Genomic DNA, 16,677 nt, shown 5'->3' on the forward strand with positions numbered 1-16,677 from the left:
ACAGCTATAATGTTTAAGATACCAGTGCCCCAGCCCCCTGTCCAAGTTTGTCTGTGAAATAAAAAATAATGTCAGCAGAATGTAAGAGTGGGCCACCAAAGTTCATCCTTCACCTGAGCCAAGGCCTGTTGACACAGCTGCATTTAATGGGTGATCTGGCATTAACATTTAAGTGAGGTCATTCAAAGGGCTTGTGGGTAATGTCTGAATAATTAGACACAAACCTTCAGGACAGTTTCAGAAACTGCCTTGTCTCACTTTTAGCTCTTGAGTCTCAGGCAAGTTCCAATCAAAGCCACCTTTTGAATTTGGAGAGGGTCTTGTACAGTGCTGGATGAACTACACAAAGCATGTACTTGAGTAAAAGTAGAGATACAGTAGGTAAAATAACCTACCTTGGAACTTTTACTTGAGTAAATGAACAGAAGTTTTTGCCTTTAAATCAGAAGTCAAGAAGATTTTATCCATAAGATTTTTTAACCATATATAGCTGACGCACTACACAGTGAAATGAAACAACGTTCCTCCAGAACCCTGGTGCTACATTAAACAACGTGTTCAACCTGGTGCAAAGACAACACAAGACAGTGTAAGACAACACAAGACGTAAAATATCCATAATTTGAATTTGGATTCAGTTCTCCTTTGATGTTTGATGGAACTTCTCCGGGTGTTGGGTGCGCACTCTTCAGTCTCGACCAGGTACATTGACCTTCACATGATAAAAGTAATTGACGCGACCGTGAAAATTACCGGTAAAAGATGTCGCCTAAATTGTCTGTCACTACCAAGCGGCAATCAAAATACGTTTAAAACAGAGCGCGCGCTCTACTCTGATTGGTGGCTGTTGCGTTTTTGACCAGTTATGTTTTTTTTTTATTCACTTATAAATATAAAGGAGTGACTGATTTCGCTAAATATAGCTTAGTAACAAAAGTAAGATATTGAAAGTAAAGTCTCCCCACGTGGAAATACATGAGTAAAATACAGATACGCGAAAAAAGATGCAGATATGCGAAAAAAATATTTACAACTACTTATGATTTACATTTACATCGTATGGATATAAATGTATTGATATATATAGATATATATAATATATTTTTTTCCAGCTAAATTATTGTAGGGGATGTAGCTCAGTGGTAGAGCGCATGCTTTGCATGTATGAGGCCCCGGGTTCAATCCCCGGCATCTCCACAGCTATTTTATTTTATTTTTTTTTTGTTATGAAAAATATAAAACAATATACTTATTCAAGGGGTGATAAAAGTAGGGCTGAAAATAATTAGTAATAATAATAATAATAATAAAATAAAATAAATAGTCATAAAAAAATACAATAGCAGTCAATCATACTTGACTTATCTTTATAGAAGCATATAATAGGTCTTGTGTCGTCTGGGGGTATAGCTCAGTGGTAGAGCATTTGACTGCAGATCAAGAGGTCCCCGGTTCAAATCCGGGTGCCCCCTTTTTTCATGTTGTAGTATTTTAGAATTTGGGCTAGGAAAAACGCACATTGATGTCAAATAAGCGCATTGCAAACTCTTATATAGTCATACAGCGATTGTGACTCGATTGGGATAAAAACAGAGCAACCCATGCACAGCGTACTAAGCGATCCGCCTGCTAATCGGGTTTTGTGTCCTCCAATGGACTGACAGTGCGCTGAGTTTTTACAACGTCACGTGATTTTTGCGGAACGCGTGTGCGTGTACACAAGCCTCTGACGAACAACACAAAGCCGCCGAGCTGCAACATGTTTTGCAGGCTAAAATAGTGAAAACTCCGGCAAACGGCAACGTTTGGTGTTTGTTTCTACAATTGCACCACATTATGGCGGCGTTTGTCGTGAGTATTTCTTCAAAAATGAACCTAACGGGTGAATATTTTTGAGCTTTTTGGCTTAATGTTTAATCTCTGGCTAGTTTGTATAGCTTAGCAGAACTAGGTAAATCTCAATGTCTCCTAGTTCCCTATATAAAGGCACTATATAGGGTAATATATGACCGCCTTCTACGCGATATGTAGTGCACTCTGTGTTCAGGGGAGAGACATTTGAGACGAGCATTTTAATGGCTGGCTCTGTTGTATGTACTCGCCTGAACACAGAGTGCATCGTAGTTTAATTATTTGAAGTAATAAAAACAAATGTAAAAAGTTTAATAAAATCCGGGTATATTATGTGGAAGTTGAACAGCTCCGTTAACAAGAGTAGTCTCGAAATACTAATGACATACCCTGTATTTGAATAATAGGTTTTTATTTTAGAAAGAATCAAACGTGTCAATTTTTTGAGTTTTTAACATGCTTGGTAATTAATATAAAATGTAAAAAAAAAAAAAAAAAACCAACAACAATTTGTAACTAATCTGTTATGGACGTTGTAGTGCGCACATGAACCATAAGGGGGTGTTCGAGTGCATGTATATTCAGTAACAGTGATCTAAATTGCATGCCTTCATAACTGAGGCCGCTGCGATGTGCATCTCGATTCTCGATCCAATTATACGATACATTTAAGATACTTATGAAGCAGCTACCTATTAAGATGCAGTGTAATCGGATTTTGATTTGATACAATACAGCGAAAAAAAAATAGGATGCTGTGCAATTCAGTATGGCACAAATAGTTTGAGAGGATCAGACTTTTTTCTTCATAAAAAAGTATATATAAATAAGCTGTTTTGCCTATTATAACTATATAGAATCCTAATTTAGGGCATTTATGTATAAAAATTTACTTTGAAAAAATGCAAAAGTCAGATATTGAGTTAAACCATCTTTGATTTACGCACAGTTTTGAAAACTTTAGTTTATTGATTTACACACAAACATTAAAAACAAGCATTTGAAGGTAGTAAAGCCGCAGCAAATCACGTTTGAAAACAGATAAGTTACTGTTGTAGTAGACAAATGCTATAAAAAGAGAATGAAACTGTGAAACGCAGTAAGTTTTCCGTCTCCAGCAAGATGCAGCTCTACCTCTGCCAGGTTAATCTATATGTCTATGTGACTCTCAGGACACGCCTCGGTCTCTTCCCTGCACAAGAGATTCTTTCTTAATTTGTTTACCCTCAAAATTGAACTGATGCTGAACTGTATCTCCTGATACCATCCAAGTAGATTCCACCAAGCGGCAATCAAAACCAATTTAAAACAGAGCATGTGCTCTACTCTGATTGGTGGCTTGCTGCGTGCTTGGCCAGTTATAAATAAAAATTTGAATTTGCAGAAAAAGTAAGATATTTGATTTTGAAGTTGAGTGAAGTTAAAGTACATTTTCCCAAAAGGAAAAACTTCTGTAAAGCTGCTTAACAAATTGCATTTTCTATGCACCGTTGATGGTCAACGATATAATACATTAAAGATACATATGCGATCTGATTTTAATATAATTCAATGCAGTACCGTGGTCTTTATAGTGCAAAGAAAAAGATAAAACCAGATGTTGTTTTCTTGTTCTGTCACCAGTAAAATGCAGCTCTACCTCTGCCATGATAATCTATATGCTATGTGACTCTCAGGACATCGCGTGGTCTCGGTAGTGTTGCATCATGCTCATGTAGCATCAGTGGTGTTTTTTTCATGTAAATGTGTTAAAAAACGACACATCAAGATACAAATGACAACTTATAGCCGATGCCTTTTTTTTTTTTTTTTTTTTTTTGTCGATGCATCAAATTGTTAAACTTTCATGCTGATGCGAACTAATGAACTTTAATTAATGTTCCTCTACATTTTTTTTCTTTAACATATAATATTTTCTTATTTTCCTCTGCAGGCCCACCCATCAGTGCGAATAAGGGCTACAGAACACTCCTACGTGCCCGTACTGTGCCAGGATGACAAGTGTGCTGGGCGTGAGAAAGGAGTGCACATGCACTGTCCGCTGTGTACAGTAGCCGAGGCCTACCAGGACCCCGTCATACTAGTTGCCCACTTTCGGATCAAACACGTTGACAAGAGCATCGACTTTGCCGGTCAGACATAAAAAAAGAAAGCAGTGGTTTGTGGCAAAGCCAATTTTGGGATGATCCGATACAATTAATGATATCTGAATGTCTTTATATGCTTTAATTAAAAATCCACTTGCAGATGATTTGACACCTGAAAAGAAAGTTTAGTTGGATCAGTAGTAGAGTTTTCTCAGATATCTGCTGGAGCTCATTCGGTATAAGGGATGAGATGTGCTGCGAAAGGCTTTGCGTTCATTAGGTCTAAGCAGTGGTGGACAATAACGCAGTAAACGCGACAAGTAGATTTTTTTTTTTTGCGTATCTCCTGTTAATTTATGTAATCCTGTTAATTTATGATTGAATACAAACGTAAACGGTCAAACACGCAGCAAACCACCAATCAGGGTCGAGCATTTGCTCTGCTTTGAACTTGTTTTGGTTGTCTCTTGGTGGTATCCACTTATCACCAGCATACAATTCAGCATTAGTTCAACAGCAATCAGAACATTTTGAAAGGAATAAATGATGGAAGAAACTCCTGACTCGAACTTGCCGCAACACCCGTGATTTTTTTAGGTAGTTGAAAAGAACATTTTGAGCTCGTGATCATTTTAATAGCTATCAGTGTTTGACTAATGAATATCATTCTAGTAATAGATGAATGTGCTAAAAGTAACATTAGAGTCTTTTCACATAAGATAAGTTGAGGTCTTCTGGCAAAAATGATAATAGTAACATTATAGCAATAATAAATCATAGTGGAATGGAAACTTAAATACATTTGAAGGCAAATACTTTTGTACTTTTATTTAAGTAAAAGTTTAAAGGGAGCACTTTACTGAAATGATATTTGACATAGTGTATTTCTGCTTTAACTGAAGTACATGCTTTATCTACCACTGGGTATAAGATTTAATTATGAGCCAGTTCTCTATGGGAAATAAGTGCTGGTCAGAATGTATATGTTTTCAAATAACATCATAAAAACACAACATGAACAATAAAAAGTATGTTATTTTAATGATATAAAATAACATAAATCACATTTTAATCCTTCTACATACTCTACATCGGCTCACAGTTTCACAAGCAGTTTCCATGAATATGACTCTTTTAATGAAATGTTTTTGTATTTTTTTGCAGTAAATCATGTTTGTCTCCCTCTGTAGGCTTGAAGGTGTTGCGTTGCTGTAACCACTGTGAGATCGTGGGCACCATTAAAGGAGAGAAGAGGTTTAAAGGGGCACACTGGCACTGCTACCGCTGTAGGAACGGCTTTAACAGGAGGGACGAGGCGGTGAAGCACTACAAGACGCACTTCAGAAACCCACACACCACATTCCAAATCCAGGTTACACAGGTGGGCTTGGGGATCGGGGCTGGTGAATATTTTAAAGCATCAAAACACACAAGAGCTTAATTGTGTTTAGAGGCTGTTGCAAAAATGAGGGGGTTTCACATCAGCAAAGGCTACATTCCTTAATAAATAGTGGCTCAATCACTGCGATGAAATAAATGTCACCAGGACTTAATTGTAGCAGCAAAAGCAATCAGTTTAAATGTAAAATATGTATAATATAAAACATAATGCTGGTTGAGAATTTCACAATTCAGCAAACAGTTTAAAGGTGATAGCAGACCAAATTTGAAGCCCCCGGTCCACTTCTGGCTCACCGTTCAATAAGATCCGGCCCACAATATTATCTTATGTCTGTTTATAACTGGCGACGTATAACTTTCTGGGCTCTGCACAGTTCCTATGCTTCATCCCTAAAACAGATGCAAATCTGTGCGAGCAACTTTCCTCTGTTATGAGGACAAGCAAAAGCGCACACACAGGGATCGAATTAGATCAGGTTCAAGTCTAGACCCTGGCTTGGAAACTCAAGAACATTCACAGAGTCATCCTGTAGCCACTTTTTTGTTATCTTAGCTGTGTGCTTGGGGTCGTTGTCTTGTTGGAAGATGAACAGTCACCCCAGTCTGAGGTCCAGAGCACTTTGGAGCAGGTTTTCATCCAGGGTGTCTCTATACATTGCTGCATTCATCTTTCCCTCGATCCTGACCAGTCTCCCAGTTCCTGCTGCTGAAAACCATCCCCAGAGCATAATACTGCCACCACCATGCTTCACTTTCAGGATGGGATTGGCCAGGTAATGAGCGGTCTTTCCCCAGACATGATGCTTGGCATTCAGTCCAAAGAGTACAAGAATTTTTTTCCATGGTCTGAGAGTCCTTCAGGTACCTTTTGGCAACTCCAGGCAGGCTGCCATGTGACTTACTAAGGAGTGACTTCCGTCTGGCCGCTTTACCATACAGGCCTGATTGGTGGATTAATGCAGAGATGGTTGTTCTTCTGGAAGGTTTTCTTTTCTTAAAAGAAAATTGCTTTTAGAGTGACCATCAGGTTCATGGTCACCTCCCTGACTAAGGCCCTTCTCCCCGATCACTCAGTTTGGCCAGGCAGCTCGCTCCAGAAAGAGTCCTGGTGGTTCCAAACTTCTTCCATTTACAGATGATGGAGGCCACTGTGCTCATTGTGACCTTCAATGCTGCAGAAACTTTTCTGTACCCTTCTCCAGATCTGTGCCTTGATACAATCCTGTCTCAAAGGTCAGAGAACTGCATGTGTTGTACAAAGACCAAGTTGTCATTGTACAAACAGCTGAGCTCAATTTCGAGTGTCGTAGCAAATGCTGTGAATACTTATGTACATGTGATTTTCTTTTTTTTCCTTTTTTAAAAAATTGCAAAACCTTCAAACAAACTTCTTTGTCATTATGCGATATTGTTTGTAGAATTTTGGGAAAATAAATAATTTAATCCATTTTGGAATAAGGCTGTAAAATAAAATGTGGGGAAAATGTGCTGTGAATACTTTGTTGGATTTTATTTTTTTCTTTACTTTATTTTACCGCTTGTTATTCATTAAATGTTGAGTGTTTGGCCCTTTACATAGAAAGAGTATTTAATTTTGGCCTCCTCTATTACTGAGTTTGAAACCACGGTGTTATAGTTTCTGGGAAATGTAAAACAAACTCTAATAGCATAATGTTGCAACATGTGTCGAGCTAGATTGTTAGTTAAGTGCATTTATATACACAAATGATTTGAACAAATTTATCACATTCATGCTTTTGACAAATACTCGGTGTATAATTTGTTCCTGAACACCTCAGTTTTGTCAGTTTCATGCCTGCATGTTTCCTGGTCTTCAAAAAGATGGTCTAACAAGCTCATTCTTTTGTTGAATACAAGCCATTCTGCAAACCAGATTGCTGCTCAGACAGTGGGATTCAGAAGCGCATTCTATAAATTACATTATGATTGGGTTTTTACGCCATGAAGCACCTCAGTCACTTGATGTTCGTAATGCAAACATGCAGCAAACAGAAACGTGAAAAGAGTTTGACAACGCCTTTTCTCTGGCCGTTACAAACACTGGAGTCCCTGTTTTTTTCTTTCTTTATTAATTATGAATGATTATTCGATAAATAGTACATATATACAGGGTAAGATTATGTGGCACATTGGCCCCGTAGTTATGTTAATCATCCGGTACGTTAAAGAATTGAAGAATTTAGCAACACTGTGGTGTTGATAGATAACAGATGGGTTGTACTCGGACATATTAATGGAACAAAAATGGCACATAATGTATAAGAAGCCAGCAGTAACCTAGCAGATGTTCTTTCTTTCTTCAGGATGTGAATTGCAGGCAGTACTATAAAGGCAACCCGGAAGCTAATGCAAAAGCATACAGTGGGCTAGCTGTGAGTTCTGGAGGTGATGGCACTGCTGTCAGTTCTGTCATCACACCACCAGTCCTCACCACTAGCTCGACCACTGAGACCACCACGTTACTCACCGTTGAGTCGAAGGTAGTGTTTGTGTTTTAAACACGTTTTTTTTTTTTTTTCTCTTCTCCCCCTGATATGTGACGTTGCCTCTGCTTTCTGTGTTGTGAAGGAAGACGGTGAAAGTAATGGCATGCCACTGGGTGCTGAAGAAGAGGTGGGCTCTTCCCAGCATGCTTCAGCACGTACCCAGACTCTGGTTTTAATGGACCCTGATGGAAACACAGGCAACTTGATCTATGATGAAGCAACAGGCATCATTACTGAACAGGTTCATCATGCTTCCTCACTGAGCAATTTAACCATGCACACGTGTTTATTATGTTTGTGTTTTTGTTTAGGGTTTAATTGAGCCACATTTCATGTGTTGCCATGTTATTATTTTTTTAGTTCAGAGTGCCTTAATGTCAACAGTCTGCCGATTTATTGACCACTATACTCATGCCATGATGTTTTTAGAGTGAGGAGAGTTTGGACCTGCAGAAACATCTCCTGGAGCTAAGCGAGCAAATGGAAATATTACGTCAAGAGAAAGAAGGTGTTGAAAAGAGTCTACGCTCTGAAATTAGGCAACTCAAAGAACAGGTGTGTTTGAGTGATGAGGTCTCAACTTTTTCACTTTTCTTTCTTGTTCCAGTTGGTAGCATTTGTTCAAAGGGAGCGCAAGTTTTTTTTTTTTTTTTTATTTTAACTGTCTTCTGTCATGTCTTTTTAAGATCGCAAGTCTTGTTCAGTCAAACGTGAAGATGTTCGAGGAGCTGCAGTTGTACCGCTGTCCAGACCACAGCCAGCAGAGACTGGCCAAACTGGTGAGCAAAAGATAAACCAGCAATCAGTTTTGGTAAATGTATGCAGCGTACACTAACTCTCAAAATCATCAGCTAAATATAGACTCTGAATTGATGCTCCGTTGTAGATGGACAGTCTTCAGACCCAGCACAAAGAGCTACTACAGGCCCAACTGGCTTCACTGAGGCAGGAAATCCTCTCCCAAGCAAGCAGTGTTTCACTCAATGGCCACACAGAAACGCTAGAGCTCCATTCTGGTGGTGACCAATCACAGGACCAGGTGGAGGTGCAGGGTAATGTAGTAGGTGAAGTACCAGAACTAGAGATCATAGCGGTTCCACTCCAGGAAGAGCAGATTGAACTAAGAGGGCAGCTTGTGGAATTTAGGCCTCAGGAGGACACCCTTTCCAGTCTGGAAAGCCCAAGATCAGACACGGCAGTGACCCAAGACCTGGAGGTTAAACAAGAAGATTGTTTGGTTTCTAGGAAACGATGTTCAGAGGAGGATTGTAGAGGGACGAGTGAAGACAAAATCCCACGTGTTAGTTAACACAACAAGACTTAAAAAAAAAACTTTCACAGACACAACTGGTCTCTCTGATTTCTAGATAGTAAGGCTACATTCATTTTCCTCATAACGCATCTGATAGCTAATTTTTTTTTCCGTATATGCAACATTTACCGTATTTATTTTTCTTCTCCGTCAGCCATATGAACACTTGCCTCTTTTGTTTTCTGTCCCCTATTTAATCATAAAGACCTGCCCAATTGACACTGAAGTTTAGCTTTTTAATGTGTCTGTAAATGATGGTTGCTGAAATAGAGAATTTTATAAACCCAAATAGTTTTGTCTATGACTGTGGGTTTGTGTTCTATAAACTAGTGGAAATAGTTATAGTATAACTCTGTGCAACTGATTCAGTTTTACATCAAGCCATTATACAACACAATATTTTTCCTCATTCCGTAATCCAATATTTGCATCTAAAATGTCTGCTGTTTACATTTTCTGAAAATTGTTTTCAAATTGAATTAAACGCAGCTTTGTGTTCTTACAAAAGTGTCCTCATCCTTTGTGTTATAAAATTCAGCGGCGGGCCGTGCATTTGGTACCTGGGCCTTCAGTGGGGACTTACCCTCAATTATAGAAACCATCAATATTATACAAAAACGCAATATAACAACATGTGGCAATACAGAGAGAGGCATTTCACATAGAGAGTGAATACTATTTTACTAAAGCAAAAAAAAAAACCCAGTTAAGAGTCCAATCCTCTACTCTACAACCACAACTGTGCCACCTACATTATCTGGAGCAGTTCAGAATCAATATTTGTCTAATAACATGACAAAAACATAAATAATTTAAATAAAATTATAAAATTCCATGCTGAGGTAAACCTGCGCATTTTTTACATTCTCGCGTGAAAGACAATTTGTTAAACGAAGGGAAAAATGACCTCAAATTTCTTTAGAACCTAAAAAGCAGCCAGTAGAGCATTATCAAAGGATAATAACTGCTTTAGAGTGAAGACTATGGAAAAAAAAAAGTGTATAAATAAATGCAGAAATCGCCCAAATAATGAACGTGTAAAAATTAATTACAAGAAAGCAGGCAGCTGCCTTTAAGTTTGGGGTTGCAGAGAACTTGGTTTGCATTTTGAAAACCCCGGGTGCAATCCCTGGCAAGTTCCATGCAAGTTTGGGACTGCATTTCTGCAAATGGAGTTGGAGATTTGGTCAGGTTTAATGGTGTCCTCAATGCTGAAAAACACAGGTAGATACTTATCCATCATGTGATACCAGGCATCTGATCCAAAATCTATTCTGCAACAGGACTCCCACAGAGCCCTGATCTCAACATCTTCGAGTGTGTCCAGGAGTGAGTCAAAAGGAGGACATTTGAAAATAACAAGCATAATCCTAGATTTTTATTCAGCACGGTAGCAAAATTAACAGGGAATAAAAGCACTGCGCTAACATGCACACCATCAATAGGTAGTAATGATTTCATGAACTTTTTTAATAATAAAATTGAAAACATCAGGCAAGAAATCCAGGCGGTTAATATAAATCCAAATTATTTTACAAGTAACCCTGTAGACAGCAGTGTCATTATAGCAGACAATCAATTACAAAGCTTCACTACTATTCATGAGAGTGACTTAATTTCATTAATCTCCTCATCAAAATCACCAACCTGTATTCTCGATCCCTTGCCTACTAGTTTCTTTAAACAGATAGCTCCAGAGGTAATCAAACCTGTTTTAAAAATAATTAACTCTTCCATTAGCACTGGTTATGTACCAAATCCTTCAAACTGGCAGTTATCCACCCCCTTATTAAGAAACCTGATCTTGACCCATGTCAGTTGTCCAACTACAGACCGATATCAAATCTCCCCTTTATATCCAAAATTTTAGAAAAGGTTGTAGCACAGCAGTTATGCTCACATCTGCTTATGAATAACATTTTGAAATGTATCAGTCAGGATTTCGCCTCATCATAGCACAGAGACGGCGCTAGTTAAGGTGGTAAATGACCTGTTATTGGCCTCTGATCAGGGTTTTGTCTCCTTACTTGTTTTGCTCGACCTTAGTGCAGCTTTTGACACCATTGATCACACTATACTGCTTGCTAGACTTGAGAATGTTGTAGGAATAAAGGAACAGCTCTCTTGGCTCAGGTCTTATTTGACTGATCGCTATCAGTTTGTGGATGTAAATGGTGAGTTCTCCACGCCTATGAGGTAAAGTTTGGTGTTCCTCAAGGATCTGTCTTAGGCCCACTGCTTTTCTCTTTATATATGCTGCCTCTTGGTGAAATTATTCATAAACATGGGATTCGCTTCCATTGCTATGCTGATGACACACAGCTGTATATTTCAGCAAAGCCAGATGAGAGATCAGCTTAACAATGTTGAGAAGTGTGTAAAGGACATTAGACAGTGGATGCTTAATAACTTTCTTCTGCTCAACTCAGATAAGACGGAAGTACTTTTACTAGGACCACATGCAGCTAGAAGTAAACTTTCCAATTGCGTAGCATCTCTGGATGGTGTTTCTGTTTCAGCATGTACGGCTGTCAAAGACCTTGGTGTGATTATTGACCCGAGTCTTTCCTTTGAGTCTCACGTGAATAATATCACCAGAATCGCCTTCTTTCACCTTAGAAATATTGCTAAGATTAGAAATATGATGTCGTTACAGGATGCAGAAAAACTGGTTCATGCTTTTGTTTCTTCTAGATTAGACTACTGTAACGCTTTACTGTCTGGGTGTGCGAGTAAGTGCATACATAAGCTTCAGTTAGTCCAGAATGCAGCAGCAAGGGTCCTCACTAGATCTAGGAAATACGACCACATCACCCCTGTTTTAATCAGTCTACACTGGCTCCCAATCAAATCTCGCATTGATTATAAAATATTACTACTGACGATAAAGCACTTAACGGTCTCGCACCGCAGTATCTGAGTGAACTTCTGTACCAGTATGATCCTCCACGCCTACTTAGATCAAAAGGTGCTGGCTATCTGTTGGTTCCTCAAATAATGAAGACTACAGCAGGGGGCAGATCTTTCTCTTATAAAGCCCCACAGTTATGGAACAGCCTTCCAATCAGTGTTCGGGACTCAGACACAGTCTCAGTGTTCAAGTCGAGGTTGAAAACGTATTTATTTAGTCAAGCCTTTTATCAGTAGATTTCTCTTAGGTAAAGGCACAGATCTGGAGGGAACATGGATATAGAGTGTTTGGTGAACTGGTATATTTGTATGCTGTCGCCCCTCACATTCACACATTCACTCAGGTTTGTTGACGGTGGTGTGGTGGGTCGTCTCTTATCCCAGAGATCCCTCATGTCTGTGTTACCTTCTGGTTCTCCCTTTTAGTTATGCTGCCATAGCGAGTCTTGCCGGAGTCCAAACTGCACAGTGACATTAACTTTCATACACCAATAGTTACACTTAATAATCCATATCCTTCTCTTCCGTCACCTCTCTCTCTCTCTCTCTCTCTCTCTCTCTCTCTCTCTCTCTCTCGGTCGAGTTAAACATGCTCCTGAGGCTCCAGTGACCAGTGTTCCTGCCCTCTCCCTCCTTGGATCTTCACACTTCTGTGCAGCTCGGGACGGTCTCTTAATTCCGGAGTAGAACGGGTGCTTTGAGGACGGATTGGACTGTAGTTGGTGTCGGCGGTCTGCTGCACTGACTCGGGAGTGCAGTTTGCTTCTGATCATCATCACTGTACCCCACAACATTGTATATCTGCTTCAAATGGACATTTGGTGCAACCCAGATGAGGATGGGTTCCCTCTTGAGTCTGGTTCCTCTCAAGGTTTCTTCCTTATGCCATCTCGGGGAGTTTTTCCTTGCCACAGTTGCTCATCAGGGACAAACATACTTACAAAGAACATATTTATGTTTAATCACCACATTATCTGTGTAAAGCTGCTTTGAGACAATGTTCATTGTTAAAAGCGCTATACAAATAAAAATGAATTGAATTGAATTGAATTTGAGTTAGCATTCATCTACAGAAGATCTGTGTTAACTTACCTGCTGAGTTCCTTCAAAAACTGCAGGTGAACTTCGAAGAATTGATGCTTGGGTGGTCACACCAAATATTGATTTCATTTAGATTTCTCTTCTGATCATTTGATTTTTCCACATCTGACTAAAAATGTAGCACAATGATATACACAGTATATCTAAAAAAATTGATGCATGTGTTTGTGTGTATGGACACTACCAGTCAAAAGGACACCTTATTCAATGGCTATTCTTTATTAGGGCCCGAGCACCGAGGAGCAGGCCAGAATGGCCTGCACCAGAGGTGCGAAGCCCTATTGTTTTCCTTAGAATTTATTATTAGGGCCCGAGCACCGAGGAGCAGGCCAGAATGGCCTGCACCAGAGGTGCGAAGCCCTATTGTTTTCCTTAGAATTTATTATTTTTTTTTTTTTTTTTTTTTTACACATTGGTCATTAGAGGTCCCTTAACATACTCGAAAACTCTTGAAATTTGGCACACGTCAGAGTCCTTTGTCACTAGGGCCTTAGAAAGGCTGGTATACAGGCGTGGCAGGGGGGCTCTGTAGCGCCCCCTGTAATTAAAAAACAAACATTCGTGCACAGATCGGGCAATTATGTACGCACATTTACGAGAGTTGGTACGCATATAGACCTCATCGAGCCGAACAACTTTCGCCTCTAAACTATGAGCTACGCCCAACAGGAAGTCAGCCATTTTGGTTTGTTTTATAAGTGCATGCGGTGAACTTTTAAATACTCCTCCTAGGGAATTCATGCGATTGACATCAAACGTGGCGAACATGATGGCGAGACATTGGACTTGCTAAATTGCGAAGGGATTTTTGATATCTCGACCGCTGCTGCCGTGGCGGCGACAAATTTATGGCGGTCGGAGAACAGGAAGTGTTTAATATCTAAAGCAAAAAATGTGTTATTCAGATGACACGCTGTGTATATGTTCTGCCAAGGATTCCGTTCGCATCGATGTGCCTATTGTGAATCTCGGACATAGCGCCACCAACAGGCGCCAGGAAGTGTGTCAGTCACAAAAGGTGGATTTTTTGACAGTTGCATGTGGTGAACTTTTAAATACTCCTCCCAGGATATTTAAGCGATTGACACCAAACGTGGTCAACATGATGCTGAGACATTGTAGATGATAAATTGCGAAGGGATTTTTGATATCTTGAACACTTTCATTTTCAGGCGTATTTAAGCACTTGGCATGCACTTTGTGTGCCTTAACATGCTCGAAAACACCGTAGATTTGGCACAAACGTCAAAGTCGTCTGCCATTAGGACCGGTCAAAGGCTGGAACATAGGCGTGGCAATAGGGCTCTGTAGCGCCCCCTGTAATGTTAAAACAAATATTGGTGCACAGATCAGGCAAACATGTACGCACATGAACGAGAGTTGGTAGGCATATACATCTCATCAACCCGAACAACTTTCACAATCAAACCTATTAGCTCCGCCCAACAGTAAGTCGGCCATTTTGGATGGTTTCAAAAGTGCATGTGGTGAACTTTTAAATACTTCTCCTAGGGAATTCATGCGATTGACATCAAACATGGTGAACATGATGCCGAGACATTGCACTTGCTAAATTGTCAAGGGATTTTTTTATATTTTGAACGGTGCTGCCATGGCGAGGCGACAAATTTATGGCGAATTCAGAGAAACAGGAAGTGTCTAATATCTAAAGCAAAAAATGTCTTATTCGGATGACACGCAGTGTGTATGTTCGGCCAAGGATTCCGATCGCATCGATGTGCCTATTGTGAATCTTGGACATAGCGCCACCAACAGGCGCCAGGAAGTGTCAGTCACAAAGGTGGATTTTTTGACAGTTGCATGTGGTGAACTTTTAAATACTCCTCCTAGGATATTCATGCGATGGCGAGACATTGTAGATGATAATTTGCAAAGTGATTTTTGATATCTCGAACGCTGTTCTCATGGCAACGTCAAACTTACATTTTATTTCAGGCATATTTAAGGCTTTTGGCATGCTTAAATTAACTTGAAATTTGACACATACATCACATTTGTCGGCTGTTAAGTGTGTCCAAAAATTGTCGGACAAGGGTGTGTCTCTTAAGTGGCCCACTAGCGCCCCCGTTTGTCTAAAATGTGGGGTTTCTTTTACTTACAGTCCCCAAATGGGTCAGTAATAACATAAAATAGTCCACTGATATTTACCCACTTGATGCACTTGCACCCCGTGCATTGTTTTCTGGGGGGCACCGTATAGCGATACACAAATGTGCGAGGGCCCGCCATCGCTGCTTGCAGCTATATTTATTATTATTATTATTTTTTTTTTTTACACACATTGGCAATTTGGGGTCCCTTAACATACTTGAAAACTCTTGAAATTTGGCACACACGTCAGAGTCCTTTGTCACTAGGGCCGGACAGAGGCCGGTATTCAGGCGTGGCAGGGGGGCTCTGTAGCGCCCCCTGTAATTCAAAAACAAACATTCGTGCACAGATCGGGCAATTATGTACGCACATGTACGAGAGTTGGTACGCATATACATCTCATCGAGCCGAACAACTTTCGCACTCTAAACTATGAGCTCCGCCCAACAGGAACTCAGCCATTTTGGTTTGTTTTATAAGTGCATGCGGTGAACTTTTAAATACTCCTCCTAGGGAATTCATGCGATTGACATCAAACGTGGTGACCATGATGCCGAGACATTGGACTTGCTAAATTGCGAAGGGATTTTTGATATCTCAAACGGTGCTGCCATGGCGAGGCGACAAATTTATGGCGAATTCGGAGAACAGGAAGTGTTTAATATCTAAAGCAAAAAAAATTCTTATTCGGATGACACGCGGTGGATTTTCACAAAAGGTGGATTTTTTGACAGTTGCATGTGGTGAACTTTTAAATACTCCTCCCAGGATGTTTATGCGATTGACACCAAACGTGGTCAACATGATGCTGAGACATTGTAGATAATTAATTGCCAAGGGATTTTTGATATCTCGAACGCCGTTCCCATGGCAACGCCTCAAACTTTACTTTCATTTTCAGGCGTATTGAAGCACTTGGCATGCACTTTGGGTGCCTTAACATGCTCGAAAACACCGGAGATTTGGCACAGACGTCAAAGTCGTCTGCCATTAGGACCTGTCAAAGGCTGGAACATAGGCGTAGCAATAGGGCTCTGTAGCGCCCCCTGTAATGTAAACAACAACTATTGGTGCACAGATCAGGCAAACATGTACGCACATGAACGAGAGTTGGTAGGCATATAGATCCCATCGACCCGAACAACTTTCACAATCAAACCTATTAGCTCCGCCCAACAGGAAGTCGGCCATTTTGGATGGTTTCAAAAGTGCATGTGGTGAACTTTTAAATACTCCTCCTAGGGAATTCATGCGATTGACATCAGAAGTGGTGAACATGATGCCGAGACATTGCACTTGCAAAATTGTGAAGGGATTTTTGATATCTCGAACGGTGCTGCCATGGCGAGGCGACAAATTTATGGCGAATTCAGAGAAACAGGAAGTGTCTAATATC

General features: G+C 40.0%; 1 protein-coding gene and 2 non-coding genes across 4 annotated transcripts; all 3 read left to right on the forward strand.

The window, feature by feature from the left end:
* The first annotated feature begins 1,125 nt into the window (after nucleotides 1-1,125).
* Nucleotides 1,126-1,197, forward strand: trnaa-ugc. The gene has a single exon. It is a non-coding gene; the product is annotated as a tRNA-Ala (tRNA).
* A 203-nt stretch (nucleotides 1,198-1,400) lies between these two features.
* trnac-gca lies at nucleotides 1,401-1,472 on the forward strand. The gene has a single exon. It is a non-coding gene; the product is annotated as a tRNA-Cys (tRNA).
* A 222-nt stretch (nucleotides 1,473-1,694) lies between these two features.
* On the forward strand, nucleotides 1,695-9,660 carry zgc:193801 (uncharacterized protein LOC564476 homolog). 2 transcript variants are annotated; one of them, XM_046868658.1, is made up of 8 exons: nucleotides 1,695-1,851; nucleotides 3,785-3,983; nucleotides 5,129-5,319; nucleotides 7,664-7,840; nucleotides 7,929-8,087; nucleotides 8,276-8,401; nucleotides 8,533-8,625; nucleotides 8,733-9,660. In XM_046868658.1, exons 1-8 carry the CDS (start codon nucleotides 1,837-1,839, stop codon nucleotides 9,153-9,155), a joined length of 1,383 nt encoding a protein of 460 aa, XP_046724614.1. In that variant the 5' UTR covers nucleotides 1,695-1,836; the 3' UTR covers nucleotides 9,156-9,660. The 2 variants fall into 2 exon arrangements, with proteins under 2 accessions (XP_046724614.1, XP_046724615.1); XM_046868659.1 differs by having other exon boundaries at nucleotides 1,708-1,882.
* The last annotated feature ends 7,017 nt before the right edge of the window (nucleotides 9,661-16,677 follow it).

Source organism: Silurus meridionalis, chromosome 15, assembly GCF_014805685.1.
Source record: "Silurus meridionalis isolate SWU-2019-XX chromosome 15, ASM1480568v1, whole genome shotgun sequence".
In the NCBI taxonomy this organism is placed as follows: Eukaryota; Metazoa; Chordata; class Actinopteri; order Siluriformes; family Siluridae; genus Silurus; species Silurus meridionalis.